Source organism: Diorhabda carinulata, chromosome X (assembly GCF_026250575.1).
Source record: "Diorhabda carinulata isolate Delta chromosome X, icDioCari1.1, whole genome shotgun sequence".
Taxonomy (NCBI): Eukaryota; Metazoa; Arthropoda; class Insecta; order Coleoptera; family Chrysomelidae; genus Diorhabda; species Diorhabda carinulata.
In genome coordinates, this window is record NC_079472.1 from 13,497,726 (window position 1) to 13,521,425 (window position 23,700).

The 23,700-nt window shown below is 35.7% G+C and overlaps 2 protein-coding genes across 2 annotated transcripts in view; one reads left to right on the forward strand and one right to left on the reverse strand.

Annotated features, from left to right (window-relative positions):
• Positions 1-23,700, reverse strand: part of LOC130901607 (flotillin-2) — a 255,397-nt gene that overhangs the window by 227,692 nt on the left and 4,005 nt on the right. The gene's annotated exons all lie outside the window — the stretch shown is intronic.
• On the forward strand, positions 7,450-23,443 carry LOC130901596 (glucose dehydrogenase [FAD, quinone]-like). The gene is made up of 7 exons (XM_057813077.1): positions 7,450-7,688; positions 11,350-11,565; positions 12,482-12,697; positions 13,550-13,930; positions 14,889-15,518; positions 16,536-16,878; positions 22,396-23,443. The coding sequence occupies exons 1-7, from the start codon at positions 7,481-7,483 to the stop codon at positions 22,619-22,621; spliced, it is 2,220 nt and encodes a 739-aa protein (XP_057669060.1). The 5' UTR covers positions 7,450-7,480; the 3' UTR covers positions 22,622-23,443.

The following is a 23,700-nucleotide window of genomic DNA, read 5'->3' on the forward strand; positions in this document are numbered from 1 at the left end:
AAAAACAATAAAAACAATTCAACATTTCACTAATCAAAGATTTGATGCTTTACGTACTAAAAAAGAAACACAATTAATTTTTCACTTTGAAGCTTTCCCGTTGGGTTCCTTTTCTGCCATTTTCACTATTTTTTTTTTTCACAATTAACGTGCACTAATAATATGCCTTTTGCTTCTGTCTGTTCGACGGCGTCCTCTACACCCGTAGAATCTTCGGCTGATGTATTAAAGAAACTCTCCCGGTAGAAAGAGGTTTCTTTTTTGTACTACGTAATCTTTCGTTTCCCCCCGTATGATGCGTTAAAATCAAACCCCTGGAAAATCGCAAAAAGTTTTAAGAAAAAAATGTCTTTTTGGAGCTCTTAGAGAATTTTCAAATTTTTGATGGGAAACCGAAGGTTTTACGAACTTATTTGGGGTGGGAATTGAAGCTGGACAACTCAGCTAAAAAAATTATGCTTTAGTTTTCTCATTATTTTGCGAAAATGGCTGGTATTCAACAACCAAACTTGTCCACCATGAAAAAATCTAACATTAGTAAAAGTAGTTTTTTTTCTATCACATAGTGAGTTCAAAGATCTCATTTGAAAGGTAATCGTCTAATTGACGATCTCAAGCAATGGTTCGCTGCTGGGTGTAGCATGTGTTTTAAGGCATTTCTCGAACATCTATTCACAAAACATATTTATATGTTTATATATAGAAATCATCTATAGTGTGTCTAGATAACTGCGTCATCTTCTTCAGAGATTGACACTAAGTCAAAACTGATCCGAATTTTGGTTTACGTAACTGACTGAGTTAATATGGGTTGAAGCTGGAGCAAATTATTTTTTTCCGTTGTTTGACATTTTACTTTGTTAACGAAAACTATGGAAAATCAACTACGACTTTTTCCAGTTCTAATTATTATCCTTTTCTGTTCGTTTCCACGTTTTCTCTGTTTAGTTAAAATTAATTGACTGCGTAGAACATCAGTAGTCAGATTCAAAAAAAGGAAGACAACAAAATTAAAATTTCCATAGAGACAGCAAAATTAGTTTGAATAACATTAGATCTCGTCAAATCTAATAATACGTCTATTCATATGAGTAAATCGTTTGTGTGAAAACGGAAAAATTTGCTTTTGTATATTGTTTAAAAATAAAAGAAATCGACTCTCTATTAATATTTTAATGTTCGTAACGTCTACTCCAACAATCATAATAGATTTTTTTTTAATTCAACAACAACACGTTTTGAAAATTCATTAAAACGAACTATTAAATTCAATGTAGCACCCTAAATTTGAGTTTCCTCTAAGCCTGAACTACGTGCCTTTCGACTAAACTTTCTTCTATAAAAAGTTTTCCCTCTAGGATCAACATCGAAACTTTGATCTCGGACTCTTCAATAAAAAAAAACATTTAGAAAAACAATCCTCAGATTCTATAAACGTATTGTATTATTTATTTTATCTTATAACTATTTTAGTCTACGATCTGTATAAGATAAAAAAAGTTTTTGAACGGTTGGGGCAACCAGCAAAAAAACAATCCCGTCCGTGTTGTTTTCCAAGAAAATTCTACAAGTCAGAATTTTTTGCAGATGCAGTTGAAAAGTAGAGACTCTAACTAGTAAAATTCACTTTCTTTCGTCCCGAATTGTTAAGTTTTCGAGGAGATACAACAGTTTCTTCTTCAGCCGGGGACATAATTTCCCTCAGACTCTACGTGACGCGAAAACTTTTTAGTAAGATGCGACCCCGAAGTTTGAGCGTATTTTACAAAGAAATGACAGCTCTTAGAGATAAATCACAAGGAACCTTTTTTATAGAAAATTTTTTAAAGTATATATTTGATCCCTTCACTTTTTGCGAAATTCGACGTTATTTGCAAAATCGAAATTTTTAAAAATATATCGCTTAGCTTAGCAAAACTTTGATGTTAACTTTCACTGCATCGATAAAACACCTGGAGAACTACCTAAATCCAGAAAATCAGCGACATAACCAATTTTCGTAGGTCAAGAGCTGTGATCACTGTATTATTTTTAAACTGTCTAATATCCAGGGTGAAACAACCATATAGAAATATCTTTTAACGTTGCTCATCATCAATGGTATGACTGATCTCATTGCAAGCTTATACATTTAAGTTGAAGGGTTTAGTTTCCCTACAAGAAGATGTCTAATGGCGTCAGATCAGAAAATCGTGCTGGCCATCTGTATAGATGCGAAATAAAATAGAAGAATCGTCAGTTACTATTATTCAAATCTATGGCGAAATTTTTGCATGGAAAAAAATTAAATCCAAAGGAAAGGTTCTACCAAGGTCTCAAAGAGCTTATTGAACGTTGAGCAAAAACGATGTTGAGGCTTTCTTTTTGTATGATTGCTACGCGCATGAGTGACTTGTGTTTAATGAAAGCTGTAGACGAAAACACTGATGTGGATATGTCAAATCTGACATAAAGTTTGACATTTTTAATGGTGAACGTACTCAGAACGTTTGGTCAAACGAGCGCTTCGACCTTTGGTGATGAAGCACGCGAGCTACCGTATTTCGCTGGTTTTCCAAATTCAATCTTGGTCGCATTTCTCTACAGGATGAATTTCGTGAAGATCGTCCAGACAAGGTCCAAAGAAATGTTGAAAATACTCAATCGCGATGCTTCAAAAGACGTCTATAAGATCTCGACAGGCGATGTATCATGGATCTATGGAAACTAAACAAAAATCAACTGTATGGGTCTGAGCCAAGCACTTCGAAGCAAGTAGTCGGTTTTTTCGGGATTAATGGACTTTAAATCAATTCTGAATAAAACACTAGCATTTTTTTACCGGAAGTGTTCGTTAAAAAATAGAGAAACCAAATGCATAACATTTTATTGATGGCTTATCCGTCGTACAATCCTTGTACAATAGTTGTTTTTATTTGTCTATCTCAAAACTAGCAATCCTCGTAAAGTGTATGAAATAATTCAAGAAAATCATTAAACGAACACATTAACTTTGTTAGTTTTCGAAATTTTTGAATTTAGGTTTGTGCTGACGAAATAAATTATAATCTATCATTGTGCAAAGTAAATAAATTTTTGATTAACCTTGAGAAATTCAAAGGGAAAGACGTTAAATTATCCAAAACATCTAAAAGTAGAAATCATTTTATTTTTGTAGAACTAGTTAGCTCGTTGAATGATTCTGTATCATCCTCTCATTAAGCAGGTTAATTAGAATGTTATACATACATGAAACTGGTTTTCACGTATATTCCTAGATTTGTTTATATAGAGAGCGTTTTTCCTTGAAACAATACAGGGTCAATCATATATAAGCTGCTGATAGGTTTGGAAAGAAGTATTAAATCTTAGGTAGAGCGGAATACTGCAACTTGTACGAAAATAATTCGGTTCAGCTTATTTGATAGATGACTGAAAATTTTGACCCCAAATTTACTCTAATACCTCCACACACGAGCTCAATTCGAATTAAAACAGATCGTTTTCAAAAAAAAAGTTCTGATTAATATAATTTCAAATATTTAGTGACCAAATTTTTTTATTTAAATTATTTTTTCGGGCGATCAAATCGACTTTCATGGGGATATTTCACTTATTATAGTAGTTGGTATCATTATTATAGTTTTTCATAAGTGGCAGCACTCACAGTCGACGTCAGTAGTCAAATTTTGTTTAAGACTACTCAAGAATGGAATCACAACATGTTTATAGAAGAAGTTTCGACTCCTAGAAGCTCTAAAGTCTTGATCCAAACTGTTTTTTGGGAATACATTGATATATTAAACTAGCTAGACAAAAAGGAAAATGGTATTCTTTGATATACTCAAGTGGGTGAGTAAAAACAATCAAAGAAAAATAACAGATATAACCTCTATTCACATTCTAGAGCATCACATCTCGCAGCGTATGGAACACAAAATGAATATTTATTTAGGAACGTATAAAACTCAAATTTCTCGTTTAAGTGAGAAAAAACTCCGACAGTGTGTTATAAATTGTTGCAAAAGGCCTATGGGGACAATTCTCTATCTCGTACGCGTGTTTTTGAGTGGTGTGAGCGCTTTAGTGATGGCACTGATGATCACCATCACCCAGGTGACTGTTTCAACTACGGAAACAGTGACCAAAATCAACCAAATTGTGCGTGCAGATCGTGAATGAGCATCCGGATGATTGCCGAGGCTGTAAACGCCGATAAAGAAACGGTTAGAAAAATTTTACACGAGGAAATATACAAGACAAAAGTTTGTGCGAAGTTGGTGCCAGAAAATCTGACTCCTGACCAAAAGCTCTTGCGTCAACGGGTCTTCTCAGATTTCCATAAAAGGTTAGAAAAATATCTGCTTTGTAAGAAATCCGATTTGAGTCGTTGGAAGCGATAAAGCAAAAAATGACACAGCTTCTAAATGCCTTCACCAAAGAAGACTTCCAGCACTGCTTCCATCAATGGAAAAAACGTATGGAAAGGTGTGTGGTGAGGGGATTGGAGTATATTGAAGGGGAGCATTCGAGTGTAGAATAATCTTTTTCGTAACCATTCTCGTTAATTAATAGCCAGACCTCGTATATCTAATTACTTTACTTCTATCTATATCTATCGATAAAATATTTTGAATAATAATTGAATTCACGCCCCCCACGCATTTTTATTATATGAAATTTGTTTTTTAATTAGTATATATTTTTTAACTTAATATTTTAGTTTAGTGAGATTTATGGGGTTAATCAACTTACATATTTGGCTAAACAGCTTGCTTACCTAAAAAAAAGAAGAAGCAGTACATTAATTTAAAATAATTGGCATCCATTTCGTAAATATCAGTCATTCATATTTTCATATACGTGAATTTAATTAAATTAACGATTATGTTAGGATTGATATGATGTTATGTATGTACTTTACATGGACGGGTCAAAAAGTCTTTGATTAGTATTCTTATTACAGCTTTGTACACATTATTTAACGTTCTTTCAACTTTTTTATAATAATATATATATATATATATAGATAATAAGCAATTTGATGCCTAATTCATTTATTTTTAAAGTGAAAACTACATCGATGCGATATCCTGGCGTGAAGAAACTTAATTTGTGATAAATGTCATTTTAAGTACTGCGATCCATCAGTTGTTAGTCTAACATTAAAAGAAAAGTCATAAATAAAAATTATTTTCCAATATTTTATTTCCACACACTTTTCAGAACGTCTAACTAAAGCTTCTACGACACTATAAAAATATGATGCATGTTTAGAGTCAAAATGTTCACCGTCTGTTTAATTTCATAGTCGCTATTAAATTTTTGACCCCTTAACTCGGCCATCAGCTTTGCGAAAAAAAAATAGTCAGATCAGGGCTATATAGTGGGTGTTTAATCTTTGTGAAGGCTTGGAAAGCAAAGCAGTGTAGACTGGAGCAATTTTTGCCGAAACTACCTAGAATAAAAAGCGTTTGATTGCTGAAAATCAATCGCAATCCGAAAATATTGTAGCCATCACTTTTTTGGTGCTTTTCGTAACCTTTGCTTTTTTTTGTACGAGTTCTCCTTTCCGGTGCCATTCCATAGAATCTCTTTAGGATGTTGAATCATAGTAACATGATTTTATAATTGATCAGAATACACTTTCGTCGGTAAAGTTTTTAAAATCGCTCTCGACATTTTACACAAATTTTTGTCATACTTAAATGCTCATTTAGGATCTTCAGAACACTTGTTTTTGAAATTCCGGTCTGTACTGTAATTTCTTATATTTTAGGCGGTCACAGGACCTCCGGCACCTGGATCATCTTCTAATTATTTTCCTCCCCAGCGAAACAACTGAAACTAATTTTTAATTTTTAAAATAATGACACGAGTCATTATAAACAGCCTCCATTCTATTTTTGATTTGTGTTGGTGTTAATTTTTCTTTAGTTGCAAATTTTATAGCAGCGAGAAACTCAATTTGAGACATTTTTCAATTTGATTGAGTGGTCGTTCGAACTCCACTACAATAAAATGAAAGTTGAGACTTGAGACTTTTGCGAACGCACTTCATTTTCTATATGAAAAACTCCTGGACAGCACTACGTATATTCGTGAAACTCTATACAACTTACTCTGTTAATCGCTTTTGACTTACACAATATCGTTTGAATGAATTACTTTCTATATGAAACAAGTTAATATAGAAGTTCTAAAACAAAATTATGGTGTTTATTTATCAGGAAAATTGCTTGTCAATGTTTGATTCAATTTTCCATACATTTTTTGCAAGCCTCGGTTAAAATAGCTTTTAGTACGTTAAGCAAATTACTTTGTATTGGTAGACAAAACTACGTTAGCCTTTATGCCTTTATTGACGCCGATTTATCCCTAGTAACTTATATTTTTATTGCTATATAATCTCTGGTCTGTTGTCTTAGATCCACGATTACAAAAACAACGGAAAAACTCCTAGAATTTTGCCCCACGATTGCGTTAGTTAAAAAATACACTTAGGATTTTGACAGAGTTTGGCATGTCAGCCTCCTGAACAAATTAAAATACTCCTAACTGATTTCAGAAGGGTTTACGGTCAACTTTAGTGTTATCATCTACCATCTTTCACCTGTACATCAACAATATACTCGATAAAACTGTCAAATCGATGTATATGGTGTTTTATTTCGAACTAGCTGCCCCAATAAACTTGGCTAACATCCAATCTAGTGTCAGTATTGATCTTGGAAACATTCTGTAATGGAGTAGAATGAAATTTAACGCAATAAAGATCCAAGTTGATGTGATTCTGCATTGGTTCTGTCTGGACCAAAATATCAACAACATAGCAAATAAGGTTGTAGAGGGTTGAAGAAGCTAGGCAGCTCAACAAAAACCTGTTAACTCCTCAACAATTTCTAATCTTCCACAAGGCACAGATTCGTTAATCCTTGTAGTGTTTCTCGCCTCGAAGCTCGACTCCCAAGCATACCAAGATAGAAGGTCATAGAATGTCGCTCAATACCACGGCAGATGCTCATCCGAGCTGTCTAACATAATGTCATCTAGAGCAGTACTTGTTAGATCTACCGAACTAGCTCAGAAACCCCAAGTTTGCTTCTTTTGAAGAAATGCAAGCTACCAATGCACATCTGTCTTTTTCGCACACATAAAAAAATCGATCTGTCCTCGTACTAAATACGATATTTTCGATATTTATACATCGATTTAATATGTGTTTGTTAATTTTTTCCAACGAAGCGTAACATTCTCATGCATAATTTTTTTTATAATATACTACATCATTTTTTTAATTATGGTCCTTCCCCAGCGGTTTCTGCAAATAAACCGGTTGGTAATTAACGCATAATACGTTCTGTCCACTAGACTCTAACGTCTACAAAAAGAAAAAGTCACAGGAAAATCCCGACTGACGGAAAAAAAAAGCGCAAGCTGCTTATAAAGCGCTAAAATCAACAAATCAAATCAGTCGTCGAAGAAATAGCAATCCGTGAAGATGATGCTGAGGTCAAGTGTAACTCTTTTAATTTTGGGTATTTGTAAATTCACTGTTAAGGCCGATTTTTCACCTTTCGATATTGTTGACGAATACGTTAAACAATTTAGATCTGGTATCGGTAGTTTGTGTCAATGGTCTGACACTTATAAATACGAACAGAAGAATTATGAAAAGTCGACATTCAATAATACTTTGGCATTGGGAGGTAAGTACTTTTTTTGTATACTTAACTAGCTTTTTGCTGCGTAAATTTGTACTTTCGTTAAAGTCTGTCCAAATTTCATTATTCAGAAATCATCTTCAACTACTCTTGTTTCTGTATCTACTTTTCTATTTTTCTCTTCTCCTTCTATCGCTTTCTGATTTACTAAACTGTAATTTCGTTCTATACGAGGGGGTACTCAAAAGTAGCCGGAATAGCATTGCCATGGGTGGAGCTTTTTTAGTACTGATTTCTGCAGCTAGGGCTTGTATAGCGCAACTCGTCGCCAGATCATTGCCGCGCGTGCCGTTGACCTGCCACGTTCTGTTCGTCACTAGTGACCGTTTTTGCTAGTGCTGTTTCACTGCTGCTTCGTTTTTTTATGATGGCAAGTTTAAGCGAACAACGTTTGTTTCTACTCGGTAAAAACGCTGCTGAAACTGTTTTAATGTTGAAAACTGCTTACAAAGATGATGCTATGGGGAAAACTCAAGTGTATGAGTGGTTTTCTCGATTTAAAAATGGCGACATGTTGATTGATGACAAACCTCGCACTGGACGTCCATCAACTGCCCGAATCGATGAAACTGTTGAAAGAATTCGAGGGCATGTGCGCACAGACCGTCGACAGACAATTCATCAACTGTCTGAAATCAGTGGAATAACTTGGAGCTCGGTACAGCAAACAGATGACTGGTTCTTCCACATGACAACGCACCTGCACACGCAGCCATCACTTTTAGCCAGTTTTTGGTTAAAAATAACATGGTTCCGCTGCCCCACGCACCTTACTCGCCTGACCTGGCTCCGTGCGACTTTTTCTTGTTTCCACGCTTGAAAAGGGACATGAAAGGACGAAGATTTGAAAACATTGAAAACTTCAAGAAAAGAACGAGACAGGAGCTTGCAGCCATCTCTACAGATGAGTTCAAACAATGTTTGTAACAGTGGAAGCACCGCTGGGGGAAATGTATTACTTGTAATGGAGAGTATTTTGAAGGGGAAAAGGTTGTTTTGTAAATATTTGTAAATATATTTAAAAACAAATTCCGGTTATTTTTGAGTTTCAAGCGATCTTATCTGTTACCGAATGTTACTGGTGCTATTAAAATTTTTACATCGACTTCTTTCAATTAATTCACTCCTTTTGAACCTCTCTTTTGCTTTATACCCTAATCTCTTTTGTATTAAGCTTGTTTGTCCAAACTTGGTCATTTGAGCTTTCAAAGTCCAAGTTTCCAACAGTACTGATCACACATAACATCCCATGAATCCTATTCTGAAGTGGAAGTTTAGATTTATGTTTAATAATTGTCAACAGCTTTCGTTTGCGACCAATGCGTCTTAGTAAGTCGTCGTTGGTGATTCTGAAAGTCCAGGATATCTTCAGGATGCGTCTATAGAGCCACATCTCAAATGCCTCAAGTTTTTTGATCATTTGAGCTTTCAAGGTCCAAGTTTCCACTCCGTAATTCAGTACTGATGACACATAACATTCCATGAATCCTATTCTGGAGTATTGTCTCCAATAACCAAAAGAAATTTCTTGGAATTGTGGAATTCTGTTCGAAATTATGAAACCCATTAGATGTTAGATGATTTAATACCCGGTTATTAAGATAAATGATTTTTACAAAATTTACCAAAATGTATCAATTTTATTAAAAATGGGAGTTTGAAGAGCAAGGCTTTGGTAAACCATAAATGCAACAAATTTATACTAGCAAATAACGCGGTGTGCTGTTTATATATATATTTCAATTCGTAAAGGTTAATAACCGATTTATTAGAACTAGATACAAAATTCTCACGTGAAGGTGAGTTCAAATGACAACGAACTTTGATTCAGTTCTTATTTATGAGCATTTTGACTTCACAAATTCAACAATTTTTAACACGTTTACTGTCAACTACGAAATAACTCAAATTTTTTTTTACATAATTAAACTACTACTAGATAACTTTGTATTTGAATTAGTATTTTCAACGATTAAATGAAATTGTAAAAATTGTCTTGGCAGTCGACGTGTTAATTTTAATATTGGTTTTGAATAAATTGCAAAATTCGATTATGTATTTTGACACAATGACAATTTAAGCTGGAGTGCATAAAGTTTTCCTAGAAAATGATTTATATCAGCTATGTTGGAATTTCCAGATCCATTTTCTATTTAATATTCTTTATTCAAAGTTAGCTGAAGTAAACATCACATACGAAGTGAATTTCCACTCAATATTTACAATATAATCAACATTAACGAGAAAAACTGAATGATGTAACATTACAAAACAAACGCCTTTTTGGTTTTATTATTTCGATGCACAATTTTAGGATTCTCTGTAACTTCGAGAAATAGTTGTCGTCTATTTGGATCCCATTCCTTTTTCAGGATATTCCAAAGATGTGAAGTGGAACTAGGACACTGCTTTCTGACTTCCCTTGTCCAAATTGCCCCTCAACTCAGTACATTCTTCCATAAAAACTCTTTGCACAGCTTCGAAGAATGCTTGGGATCGTTTTCATGCTATAAGATAAATTTTCTATTAAGTGCTGGTCAGAATGTACTACATTTTCGTTTTATATTCTTTAATAGCGTTTTTTCTCCACAATCCCTTCAATTTTTACCGGGTCTTCAGTAGCCCTTCCTCTAAAAATCGTCAAGCATCTGCCGAGTTTTACAGCTAGAATTACCCATGAATCTGCTCTTCCTTTGTTCAACGCTCAAGCACTCTTAGACGCAAAAACTTCAAATTTCCACTCATCATTATATAAATTTCTATCCCACTCTTCATGAGTCCAATTTTTGTGTTTTTTAGCCCACTGCAAGTTCTCAATTTTAGTTTAACATTTTAGAAGAGGTTTCTTCACTGGCACATTTCTAAAAATTCCAGCTTCCCACAGCAGTTTATCCACAATAATCTTTTCAGTTTTTACCGGGTCTCCAGTAGCCCTTCCTCCAAAACATCGTCAAGCATCTGCCGTATTTTATAGTTAGAATTACCCATGGATCAGTTTTTCCTTTGATCAACGCTCAAGTAGTCTTAGACGCAAAAACTTCAAATTTTCACTCATCACTCTATAAAATTGTTTCCCACTCTTCATGAGTCCGATTTTTCTGTTTTTTAGTCCACTGCTACCTGTCTACCAAGTTTCTCCACTACCACCCTTCCAAAAAGGCCTTCTTCTCTCAGTTTCCTTTCCATTTTAGAAGGCAGATCCCTAGATTCATTGAATTGATCTGCTATCTCTAGGCACTTAAGTCGTCGATCACGTCTACCAATCAATAAAATACGTTTACCATCAGCAGTTGTAATTTTTCGAGGCAACCCTGAAAGAAATCTATCACCAAAGCTCCAGGTGGATTTTTCCACATTGTAGTCAAAGGTACGTCGAAATATTTTCAATTCAGCGTCAATGGTTTGGTTTGTTTCAACCGATAGTTACTGTTGAAGTGCATTATTTGGAAATTCAATCAATGGATTATAGAATAAGCAAAAACTTTTGATCTGTAATGAATATCTAGATAAAACTACATAATACAGAATGTGTTTTCATATGTGAAAATTCGTACGCCTAAATTTGAACATGGCAAAACTTGTTGAACTCCTCTCTAATTTTCTTAATCATTATCTTAACGTAGTTATTTGAAATTTTTTTTTCTAGATGCCGAAGAATACGACTTCGTGATAGTAGGAGGTGGTACCGCTGGTCTTACACTCGCTCACAGATTGTCAGAAGAACCAAGATGGAAGATATTAGTACTAGAAGCAGGAGGCTTGGAAACGCCAATAACAGAAGTACCGGCTATGCAGCCGCAGCTGCAAACAACCGGATACACTTGGGGATATAAGACATGTGCCCAAAAACACGCCTGTTTAGGTAAGTTTGCATTTAATTAGTTAATTTTATTATGAAATTTATAAAATTATAAACGCAACAATAAACTGTTGAAGTAGGAAAATTATAAACTAGAAATAGACAGCAACAATTACATCGAAAAAATAGAAATAAACAAGAGCATGCAAACATAATAAACCCTACAGCAAAAGACCATCTAGATGGGTAAATACATTTTCCTCGAAAATTCAAGATATATGATGGTGTCAAGCAAGATCGATGGGGTATTCACCAAAAATTCAGGAATTTTTTTATAGAATGTCTTCTTTTTTCTCTCAAACATTTCAATTTATACCCAGAATCGTTTAATTTCAGTTTAGAATGTGTGCAGAGCAGAGTATTTGCAATCAGATCATTTTCACCACCACGTTCTGTTACCCCAACAAAAATTAAAGCTTGTACGGGATGTGTATCGATATCTCACACATTGTTATTGTACGAATACAAGGTTCGTACAAAAATGCAATGTCAACCGTATTTATACAATCATCTTCGTCGAGGTTGCAAGTTTTCAGTGATTTTCCAGTAATTTGGTGACCCGCTCGCCTTCCAAATAGACGACGATAACTACTTATTATAAGAAAAAAATCTATTAAGCTCTAAAAGTAGTTTGGTTCGTATTTTTCTCAATTGCCAAAGCATTAACACAACAAAAAAACAAACTGAAAGTTCGCTCGCAATCACATTGTTTGGTGTGCGTTTCGATAACCAAGTTATCGTCTTCAGAGACTGAAGGTAAATTGTCTCTGAAGACGATAACTTGGTTATCGAAACGCGCGTCAGACAGTGTGATTGTTAATATTGATGTAGTGGTGATGTAAACAGTGTGTTTGTTCACTATGAATATTACCAAAGAAATTCTAAGTAAAGAATTGCATACAATTTATTTTTTTTTCAGGTTCTGTTGATAACAAATGTTTAGTAGTTAAGGGGAAAGCACTAGGAGGAGATACGGCCATAAACGATTTGTTATACACAAGAGGACATCCCAGAGACTACGACATCTGGGCTGATAGCGGAATGAGAGGCTGGTGTTGGGAAAATGTTTTACCATATTTCAGAAAAATTGAAGATGCTTGCGTCGAAGATATGGATAAAAAATTCCGTCATTATGGTAAATAAAAGAAATTCACTTCATCTTCTTCGCTATCAACAATTAGATTTTCACATTTTGGTACATTTAGAATTAATATGATCCTCTGTTAATATACTAGGTATCATTCTATCCCTACATCGCTCCATGCGAATATTTTATTGTCCGAAACAGCGCAGGAAGTCTGTTTCACAGCTTCAACAGACTCAAATCTTTTAATGCAGATTTGATCTTAGGAAAGAAGTAGAAGTCGTCCGATTCAAGATCCGGCGAATATGAATTCTTATATAATCAGCAATAGCGCGACGGTCACTTGAATGACGACCCAAAAGTAAATCATCCTCAACATCTTCTCGGACATCTTGAAAACGCTTAGACGACTCTCAAACCACGAGGACGCGACAAACATTCATTACCATACACTTGTTTCAATAAATTATAAGTTTCAGTTGCAGTTTTACAACAATTCGTTGCTCTATCGATAATTTTTACGGTAAATCATGCAATTATACAAACGAAAGCGACGGCTATACTGGTTTGTCTACAGACGCGGTAGTCACTGCAACCGAAAAAGTAGGTTTTAGGTTAAATATCTAACAGCCGCTAACTTTTCGCGAATGCGTGCTTTTTCTGTAGCAGTGCTAGTCTCGTTACTTTATAGCCACACCTCGTAATAATCAATTTAAACCAAATATTACAATCAAATATATCCAATAAGTTTTAAAATCATACACCCAAATCTTAGAAACATACTTATAACGAGGTTAAGTCATTATTTAGTACTTTTCGTTCTCCTCTGTACTATTTTAAATCAACTAATAGTATAAATAATTACACAGGAAGAAGTGAATATATTTGGTTTGTTGCTTTCAGGTGGCCCAATTCATTTGGAGAATCTGTACCCAAGTGACCCGATTTTAGCCGAACATTTCCTCGAAGCAGGTTTGGAATGCGGTTTGGATCGCATCGACTACAACGGTAGAGATCACATCGGTTTGGGTTTACCGCAAGTTATAACGAAACAAGGAAAACGTCATAGTGTAGCTAAGGCTTACTTAAAACCTATTTTACAAAGAAAAAATTTGGTATTATTACCTAACAGTCAAGTCGTCGAAGTACTCATCAGCGATATTACCAAAGAAGCTAACGGAGTTGCTTATATTCACGATGGAAAAGTCTTCCTAGCAAAAGCTACTAAAGAAGTTATTCTATCAGCCGGTGCTATAAATAGTGCCCAACTTCTGATGTTATCTGGTAAGTAAAAGTTTTCCTGCGTTAAATTCTAATTAAAATACACTTGTGTGCCTTGGTCTAATCAATTTTACGAAGATTCGCGGATTTACTGTAATCTGCTTACTTTTATCACTTCCATTTCTCTTTCTTTACTTCAATTCTATATTCGTCTGCTGATTTCAGTCAGACAAACTTTTCAATCCACCTCGTTTGGTTGGCTGACTCAATATCTTTGCCTCGTTGATTCTCGTATATGATTTTAGATGTATCAATCGATACCCATTTTAATTATGTTCCCACTTTTCCTATTTTCAATTTCCTTCTCGCTTCTTCCACTTCCTCTTCCAAGATTTCCTCTTTTCTCCTTCTATCGTCCTATAATTCCCGTTTATCCTCTAATTCTTAATTTATTGTTTCTGCCTCTGCAGCTAAATTTTTCTTATTCTTTCTTCCTCTAATATGTGTCCGTGTTTCTTTTATCTCTTCTTCTTATTTCCTTTCTTGTTCTTCTGCTCTAATTTTGTTCCAAAAGCTTCTGTTACAGTCTTTATAATTATTTGCTGATTCTTCATCCCTTCTCAATGTTTTCTCTTTTAATTTTTCAATTTCTCTCTTGATTTTTTCTTCACTTATATCATTAATATCATTCTTCCTTGTTGTCTTTTTCTGTTTAACCATTTTCTTTATTTCTTCTGTCTACCATTTGTGGTCTTTACTTTCCATCGTCCTTCTCCTGCTTCTCCATACTATATTTTTTTTAATGCTTCTTCTAAAGTTACCTTTGTTCGAATTCTATCCGTTTCATTTTGTTCTGAACTTATGTATCGAAATTCTCTCATATCCTCTGTTCTTCTTCCTACTTTCTTCTTTCTATATATCCAGTACTTTTTTCAACAGTCTGTAGTTCGTTAGAATTAATGTAATGCGATAAGTTTCCAACTAGTTTTCCACTATAAACAAAATTATAATTTTTTTACAGGTGTCGGTCCAAAAGAAGATCTAAAGCATTTCGAAATCGAGCCCATAGCTGATTTAGCAGTAGGGAAGCAACTCAAAGATCAAGTTTCCTTCGTCGGTCTCAACTTCGTGTACGATCCCTTGCACGTGAAACACGCAATTGAAGATTCCATACAATCCATTCAAACTGTCGAGACATCCGATTCGATAGAAAGACGCAACGAACATGATTCCAAAGATTATACTAAAGAAAATAATTATAACAGTAAAAGTCACCACAATTACCAGAATATTAAGGACGATTACCATCACAAAAAAGATCCTGCTATTGAAATCGCTCACATATCGGAAGGGCGTTTTCATAATAAAAATCATCGATTCATTCCCCAAATAGGAAAAGATTATGAGAGTGAATTTTACCACAAACATGGAGGTATTAAAGACGAAAATAACGAAACGAGTACTGTTTCTAAATTGTTTTGGATTAACGATAGTACCGACGAAGAAATAATTAAATATTTACGTTACGGAAAAGGTTCTTTAAGTACAACAGGGTTGCAATTGGTGGGATATATAAAAACGGAATTTTCAAGGGATAGCACGGCCTATCCCGACGTCCAAATATTAATTAAAAAGACCCATCCCAAAGGAGGTAAGATAATCTCAAAATTGCAGACAATCGCAATAAGAAAAGAACTGTGATTATTTTTCAATATTTTATTTCCATACACTTTTCAAAACGTCTCACTAAAGCCACTATGAAAATACGATGTATCTTTATAGTCAAAATATTCGTACATCCTTATTTGATTTCATCGTAGCTGTTGAATATTTTGCATCCTAAACTCTACCTTCAACTTCGGGAAAAAGAATAGTCAGATCAGGGTTATATGGTGGATAGCTTTCTATATAAAACTTACAATGTGTGTCGGTTAACTTTAGGAGGAAGATTAGATAACTTAGGTAGCTCCAATCCATTGATCCACGTCTTCCAATTCACCTTCCTTCAAACTGGTTATCCACATTAGGTTGGTGGGAGGAGTTTGCCAGAGATTGTGCAGCTCTTTCTATGTTCAGTGACAGTGAAAAAGGAATAATGGTTTTAAATGCCAAAATCTCGCAATAGACATTGAGCCAAGTCAAACCATTTAAGTGTGTGTCACTTGTTGTGTTTTTGAGAACTTTTCGGGTATTTTTCCTGATGATTGACGTACATATACCATACCAAAAGTTCATCTAATGTAGCATCTTCACTGCAATTAACATCTAGCAATTAGCAACAAGTTGTTTCACATCCTTCTCGTCCTCTTCAGATAATGTCAATTTATCTTTTGTTGATAATGGGTATTCAATAGATTTCAAAATACCTGTATGTTCAATAAGCCGGTATTTCAGTTGTTAGATGGTTCGAGTTTCCACATTGCACCTTGATTTTGTGAAGATAGACGTGGAAAAGGCAATTCAATGTCAAGACAATCAGCCTTTAACTGTGTAGTCTGCATCTCATTGCATTTGACAGCCCACTTCCTTTCGTGGGCTATTTATCTGATGAAGGAATTAAAACTAACATCGATACAACTGTATATAGTGTTTCGAATGTTCTGTTTACGTAAAAGTCTATTCAAGATTACCCCCTAGAATTTTATAACGATGCGATAAAATGTTTTAGGTTGCTATCATTTCAAAGGGGCCAATCTACGTAAAGACCTCCACGACATCTTCTGCAAAGCTTATGAAGGTTTTAACGTGGAAATAGTTCTACTGCGTCCCAAGTCTCAAGGTTACTTAAAACTCGACGACGTGGATCCCTATCATCAACCCTACATTAATCCAAATGCTCTAGGCGATGAAGACGAATACGACGTACAAACCTTATTGGCTGGTATAAGAAAAGTAATTAATATGATTAACGGCCCCGCTATGCAGAAGCTTGGAGTTAAATTGGTAAAAGAAAAAATTCCAGAATGCGATCAAGCTATTTTCAACGATGAATATTGGAAATGTGCTATTAAGTAAGTCATACAAATTTCATACAACATAACGTTGGAATTGAAAAGAATTTATTCTTCTCGAAAAGTATTCCATATTCAACATTCAATTGGTTCTTGTTCAAATCAATTTTAAATAAGAATCGACCTTGAAACATCCACCATTCCCATAAAGATCCAACTCTTCTAGTAAGGTCATAGAAACAAAAGGATTTTTTGATGGTTAGAAATGGGAAGTGAAATTTTTCTTGGCAAGAATCTCTTGCTCTTAAAGATCACTTATATCCTGTTCGATTGAATAATTGCTGAGAATATGGTGACATATGAAATTAGGAGTTGAAGAACAAAATTAAAAAGAAATCGATTTTAAATACAATAATTGATATTGGCACAAGCCCCGTCTCATCAAAATCCATCACTTCTAATAAGGTCATAAAGACAAAAGGATTTTTTGATGGTTAGATAGAAATTGAATATGGAATACTTTTTGAGAAAAATCTGTTACATTTAATAAGTATCTAAATATTTCATCATTTACGTTTTTATTTTGTCACCTCCACTCGATTCTATTTTTATTGTCCCTATCGTTTCTTCTACTTCTTTTTCTATCGTCATATAATTTCCCTTCATCCTCCAGATTTTCACCTCTTATGTATCTGAATTTTTATTCAAAAACTTCTTCCGTATCTACTTTTACACTTTTTCTTTTGACTCTTATTCTTCTGAAAGAAATAAGATCATATTGCCGGCCGAGAAGGTCAACCACTAGGAGCTCATACAGTGTTCTCTAGATGCGGATGCTTCAAGGATTATCCTCACAGGTTCAAAAATGAGGATTTCCCGAAGGTACGCAAGCTGCGAAAGACTAAACGACAGTGCCTAGTTGTATTCTTGATATTTTCGGGCTTCGAAATGCTTTTCCGTACCTTAGAAGTCGCTTGGGAATGTAGTGGAAGATTTGGTGTCATCAGAAAACTCTTTGTGACTGAAATACTGAAAAAAATTCGTATGGAAAAAAAGCAAGAAGAAACCCAAACGAGATAAGACGTCTCAACCATCCCGCAATATAATTGCTATCTCATACAGACGTTCTCTAGATGCGGATGCTTCAAGGATTATCCTCACAGGTTCAAAAATGAGGATTTCCCAAAGGTACGCAAGCTGCGAAAGAGTAAACGACGGTGCCTAGTTGTATTCTTGATATGTTCGGGCATCGACATTCTTTTCTGTACCTTAGAAGTCGCTTGGGAATGTAGTGGAAGATGTGGTGTCATCAGAAAACTCTTTGTGACTGAATATTGAAAGAATTTCGTATGGAAAAAAAGCAAGAAGAAACCCAAACGAGATAAGACGTCTCAACCATCCCGCAATATAATTGCTATCTCATACAGACGTTCTCTAGATGCGGATGCTTCAAGGATTATCCTCACAGGTTCAAAAATGAGGATTTCCCAAAGGTACGCAAGCTGCGAAAGAGTAAACGACGGTGCCTAGTTGTATTCTTGATATGTTCGGGCATCGACATTCTTTTCTGTACCTTAGAAGTCGCTTGGGAATGTAGTGGAAGATGTGGTGTCATCAGAAAACTCTTTGTGACTGAATATTGAAAGAATTTCGTATGGAAAAAAAGCAAGAAGAAACCCAAACGAGATAAGACGTCTCAACCATCCCGCAATATAATTGCTATCTCATACAGACGTTCTCTAGATGCGGATGCTTCAAGGATTATCCTCACAGGTTCAAAAATGAGGATTTCCCAAAGGTACGCAAGCTGCGAAAGAGTAAACGACGGTGCCTAGTTGTATTCTTGATATGTTCGGGCATCGACATTCTTTTCTGTACCTTAGAAGTCGCTTGGGAATGTAGTGGAAGATGTGGTGTCATCAGAAAACTCTTTGTGACTGAATATTGAAAGAATTTCGTATGGAAAAAAAGCAAGAAGAAACCCAAACGAGATAAGACGTCTCAACCATCCCGCAATATAATTGCTATCTCATACAGACGTTCTCTAGATGCGGATGCTTCAAGGATTATCCTCACAGGTTCAAAAATGAGGATTTCCCAAAGGTACGCAAGCTGCGAAAGAGTAAACGACGGTGCCTAGTTGTATTCTTGATATGTTCGGGCATCGACATTCTTTTCTGTACCTTAGAAGTCGCTTGGGAATGTAGTGGAAGATGTGGTGTCATCAGAAAACTCTTTGTGACTGAATATTGAAAGAATTTCGTATGGAAAAAAAGCAAGAAGAAACCCAAACGAGATAAGACGTCTCAACCATCCCGCAATATAATTGCTATCTCATACAGACGTTCTCTAGATGCGGATGCTTCAAGGATTATCCTCACAGGTTCAAAAATGAGGATTTCCCAAAGGTACGCAAGCTGCGAAAGAGTAAACGACGGTGCCTAGTTGTATTCTTGATATGTTCGGGCATCGACATTCTTTTCTGTACCTTAGAAGTCGCTTGGGAATGTAGTGGAAGATGTGGTGTCATCAGAAAACTCTTTGTGACTGAATATTGAAAGAATTTCGTATGGAAAAAAAGCAAGAAGAAACCCAAACGAGATAAGACGTCTCAACCATCCCGCAATATAATTGCTATCTCATACAGACGTTCTCTAGATGCGGATGCTTCAAGGATTATCCTCACAGGTTCAAAAATGAGGATTTCCCAAAGGTACGCAAGCTGCGAAAGAGTAAACGACGGTGCCTAGTTGTATTCTTGATATGTTCGGGCATCGACATTCTTTTCTGTACCTTAGAAGTCGCTTGGGAATGTAGTGGAAGATGTGGTGTCATCAGAAAACTCTTTGTGACTGAATATTGAAAGAATTTCGTATGGAAAAAAAGCAAGAAGAAACCCAAACGAGATAAGACGTCTCAACCATCCCGCAATATAATTGCTATCTCATACAGACGTTCTCTAGATGCGGATGCTTCAAGGATTATCCTCACAGGTTCAAAAATGAGGATTTCCCAAAGGTACGCAAGCTGCGAAAGAGTAAACGACGGTGCCTAGTTGTATTCTTGATATGTTCGGGCATCGACATTCTTTTCTGTACCTTAGAAGTCGCTTGGGAATGTAGTGGAAGATGTGGTGTCATCAGAAAACTCTTTGTGACTGAATATTGAAAGAATTTCGTATGGAAAAAAAGCAAGAAGAAACCCAAACGAGATAAGACGTCTCAACCATCCCGCAATATAATTGCTATCTCATACAGACGTTCTCTAGATGCGGATGCTTCAAGGATTATCCTCACAGGTTCAAAAATGAGGATTTCCCAAAGGTACGCAAGCTGCGAAAGAGTAAACGACGGTGCCTAGTTGTATTCTTGATATGTTCGGGCATCGACATTCTTTTCTGTACCTTAGAAGTCGCTTGGGAATGTAGTGGAAGATGTGGTGTCATCAGAAAACTCTTTGTGACTGAATATTGAAAGAATTTCGTATGGAAAAAAAGCAAGAAGAAACCCAAACGAGATAAGACGTCTCAACCATCCCGCAATATAATTGCTATCTCATACAGACGTTCTCTAGATGCGGATGCTTCAAGGATTATCCTCACAGGTTCAAAAATGAGGATTTCCCAAAGGTACGCAAGCTGCGAAAGAGTAAACGACGGTGCCTAGTTGTATTCTTGATATGTTCGGGCATCGACATTCTTTTCTGTACCTTAGAAGTCGCTTGGGAATGTAGTGGAAGATGTGGTGTCATCAGAAAACTCTTTGTGACTGAATATTGAAAGAATTTCGTATGGAAAAAAAGCAAGAAGAAACCCAAACGAGATAAGACGTCTCAACCATCCCGCAATATAATTGCTATCTCATACAGACGTTCTCTAGATGCGGATGCTTCAAGGATTATCCTCACAGGTTCAAAAATGAGGATTTCCCAAAGGTACGCAAGCTGCGAAAGACTAAACGACGGTGCCTAGTTGTATTCTTGATATGTTCGGGCATCGACATTCTTTTCTGTACCTTAGAAGTCGCTTGGGAATGTAGTGGAAGATGTGGTGTCATCAGAAAACTCTTTGTGACTGAATATTGAAAGAATTTCGTATGGAAAAAAAGCAAGAAGGAACGCAAATGAGATAAGACGCCTCAACCATCCCGCAATATAAATACCAACTCATACAGATGTTCTCTAGATGCGGATGATTCAAGGATTATCCAAACAGGTTCAAAAATGAGGATTTCCCAAAGGTACGCAAGCTGCGAAAGAGTAAACGACGGTGCCTAGTTGTATTCTTGATATGTTCGGGCATCGACATTCTTTTCTGTACCTTAGAAGTCGCTTGGGAATGTAGTGGAAGATGTGGTGTCATCAGAAAACTCTTTGTGACTGAATATTGAAAGAATTTCGTATGGAAAAAAAGCAAGAAGAAACCCAAACGAGATAAGACGTCTCAACCATCCCGCAATATAATTGCTATCTCATACAGACGTTCTCTAGATGCGGATGCTTCAAGGATTATCCTCACAGGTTCAAAAATGAGGATTTCCCAAAGGTACGCAAGCTGCGAAAGACTAAACGACGGTGCCTAGTTGTATTCTTGATATGTTCGGGCATCGACATTCTTTTCTGTACCTTAGAAGTCGCTTGGGAATGTAGTGGAAGATGTGGTGACATCAGAAAACTCTTTGTGACTGAATATTGAAAGAATTTCGTATGGAAAAAAAGCAAGAAGGAACGCAAATGAGATAAGACGCCTCAACCATCCCGCAATATAAATACCAACTCATACAGATGTTCTCTAGATGCGGATGATTCAAGGATTATCCAAACAGGTTCAAAAATGAGGATTTCCCAAAGGTACGCAAGCTGCGAAAGAGTAAACGACGGTGCCTAGTTGTATTCTTGATATATTCGGGCTTCGACATGCTTTTCCGTACCTTAGAAGTCACACTAGTGGTGTCATGTTGTCATCAGAAAACGCTTTGTGACTGAAATACTGAAAAAAATTCGTATTGAAAAAAAGCAAAAAGGAAAATAACCAATAGTCAGATAGAAATTGAAGAAAGGATTGTATAGCTAGATCCTCTTCCCGCTAATCATGTTAAAGGGTGGCTCCACAGACGCCAGAGGGAGGGGAAGTTTCAATAGTCAATATTGAAATACGTTCAGAGTCTGATATACTAGACAATATACCTATAGTCCTGATGATAGGTGAAAGTATGTGCTAGACCAAACATACTACTAAAATACACCCATCAAAACATTTTACCATCACTCAGATCTCATCCGATGGGTTCATCAGTCTTCTTTGCTGCTCATTGTTCATCCTAGTTTATTCGTTTTGGTAGAAATAGTAGAAATATCCTTTTTTTAACTCAGGATAGTATCAGGATAATGATTGAGCTGATTCTTGTTATGTTGCTGTTCTTCCGTTTCCTATGGAGTATCCTATAGGTTTCGAAATGCTATTAGGTGAAATTGGTAAAAAATTGGGAACCATCTCAACTTTTATCATCAAATTTTCCTTTCATTGGTCTCAATTTCAATATTCTAGATCTAAATGAAATGTCTAATGTTTTCTTTTAGGTACATGTCAGTAACCAGAGGTCAGATCACCGGCACGGCTAAAATGGGCTTAAAAACCGAAAAAGACGCAGTTGTCGACGAGGAATTGAAAGTATACGGGGTGAATAAATTAAGAGTTGCCGATGCAAGTGTTATTCCGGTCAGTATAAGCGGAAACGTAATGGCTCCTGAAATAATGATTGCAGAAAAGGCTGCGGATATCCTTAAAAAATGTTGGATGGTCTAAACAAAAGTGTCGTAGTTTAATTTTCATAATTTTAAGTTCATACAACAAAAAACTTTATCTTCTCGTTTAATATAAATAAAAAAGTGGTTCTTTATAGAAGTTCACTAGAACATTGCCCTTAGAGTTAGGTTATTGGGAGGTCAGGAATTGTTGAAACTACCAGCCAATGTCCGGTTTCTTTCTTCTCCATACACCAGCAGCAATCCGGATAGTTTTTAATACCCACAGCGTATAGATGGCGCCTTAGATACTCGTGTCCGGTTAAAAGGTCAGTCACCAGTCAAATTTCGCCATTTTCCAAGTGAAGTACTAGATTGCTAAGGCAGACAGAAAATCCAATAATGTGTGTCTCTGCTTTTCAACAATTTAAGCAGAATTTCTTTTGAGAGCAGACTACTTTCCATCCATCTTGGAAGACTATAGCATGTACATCAAGCTAGAAAATTTGCTTACTGTAAGTGGAAGCCTGCTCCGGCCACGCCATTCATCCAAGAGCCGTACATGTACAAGGTAGCTCCATTATTTAGTATCGCCAACTTAAACTACTCCGGCTATTGTTTACTGCAACGAGTGCCTTCAAGCTCTTATTATTAAGAGTAGCCTGTAGTCCATATAAACTGAATGATGTCTTCCAAAAATTGCCTTTTTCCCGGTGTTTTTAAACAAGTTAGGTATTTGCAGGACGTACCGATGATTTTTTATTTATTTTTCAAGATTTCAACATGAGAAAATGATACATTTTCTGCAAATACTTGCTGCCATATTGTAAAAATTGACTGAAATTGTATTTGTAGGTTTTTCTTGAATAAAAAATTCAATTTTTTTTATATATTCATTTATTGACACGTGGGCGTTTGTTCTAGCCTCCGAAATGTGGAAAATAAAAAACAATAAATTTATCACCAAAAATTTAATAGATTTGAGGTTATTTTACAAGTTTTGCAATACCCTTCAGACGTCAATTTAAGGATATTAGTTCTCGATCTCCTAGCCACGTCTTCAATTCTGGAAAAAGTTGAAATTCACTGGTTGTTAAATCGGGTTTGTACGGTGGAAGAAACAAATATAGTAGCCATGTT

Bases quoted from the DNA above. Each gene is read 5' to 3' on its own strand.
- LOC130901596 (XM_057813077.1), top strand. From the start codon at position 7,481: ATGATGCTGAGGTCAAGTGTAACTCTTTTAATTTTGGGTATTTGTAAA. The intron at 12,698-13,549 runs GTAAATAAAAGA...TGTTGCTTTCAG, and splicing joins TAAAAAATTCCGTCATTATG to GTGGCCCAATTCATTTGGAG. The intron at 15,519-16,535 runs GTAAGATAATCT...AAAATGTTTTAG, and splicing joins AAAGACCCATCCCAAAGGAG to GTTGCTATCATTTCAAAGGG.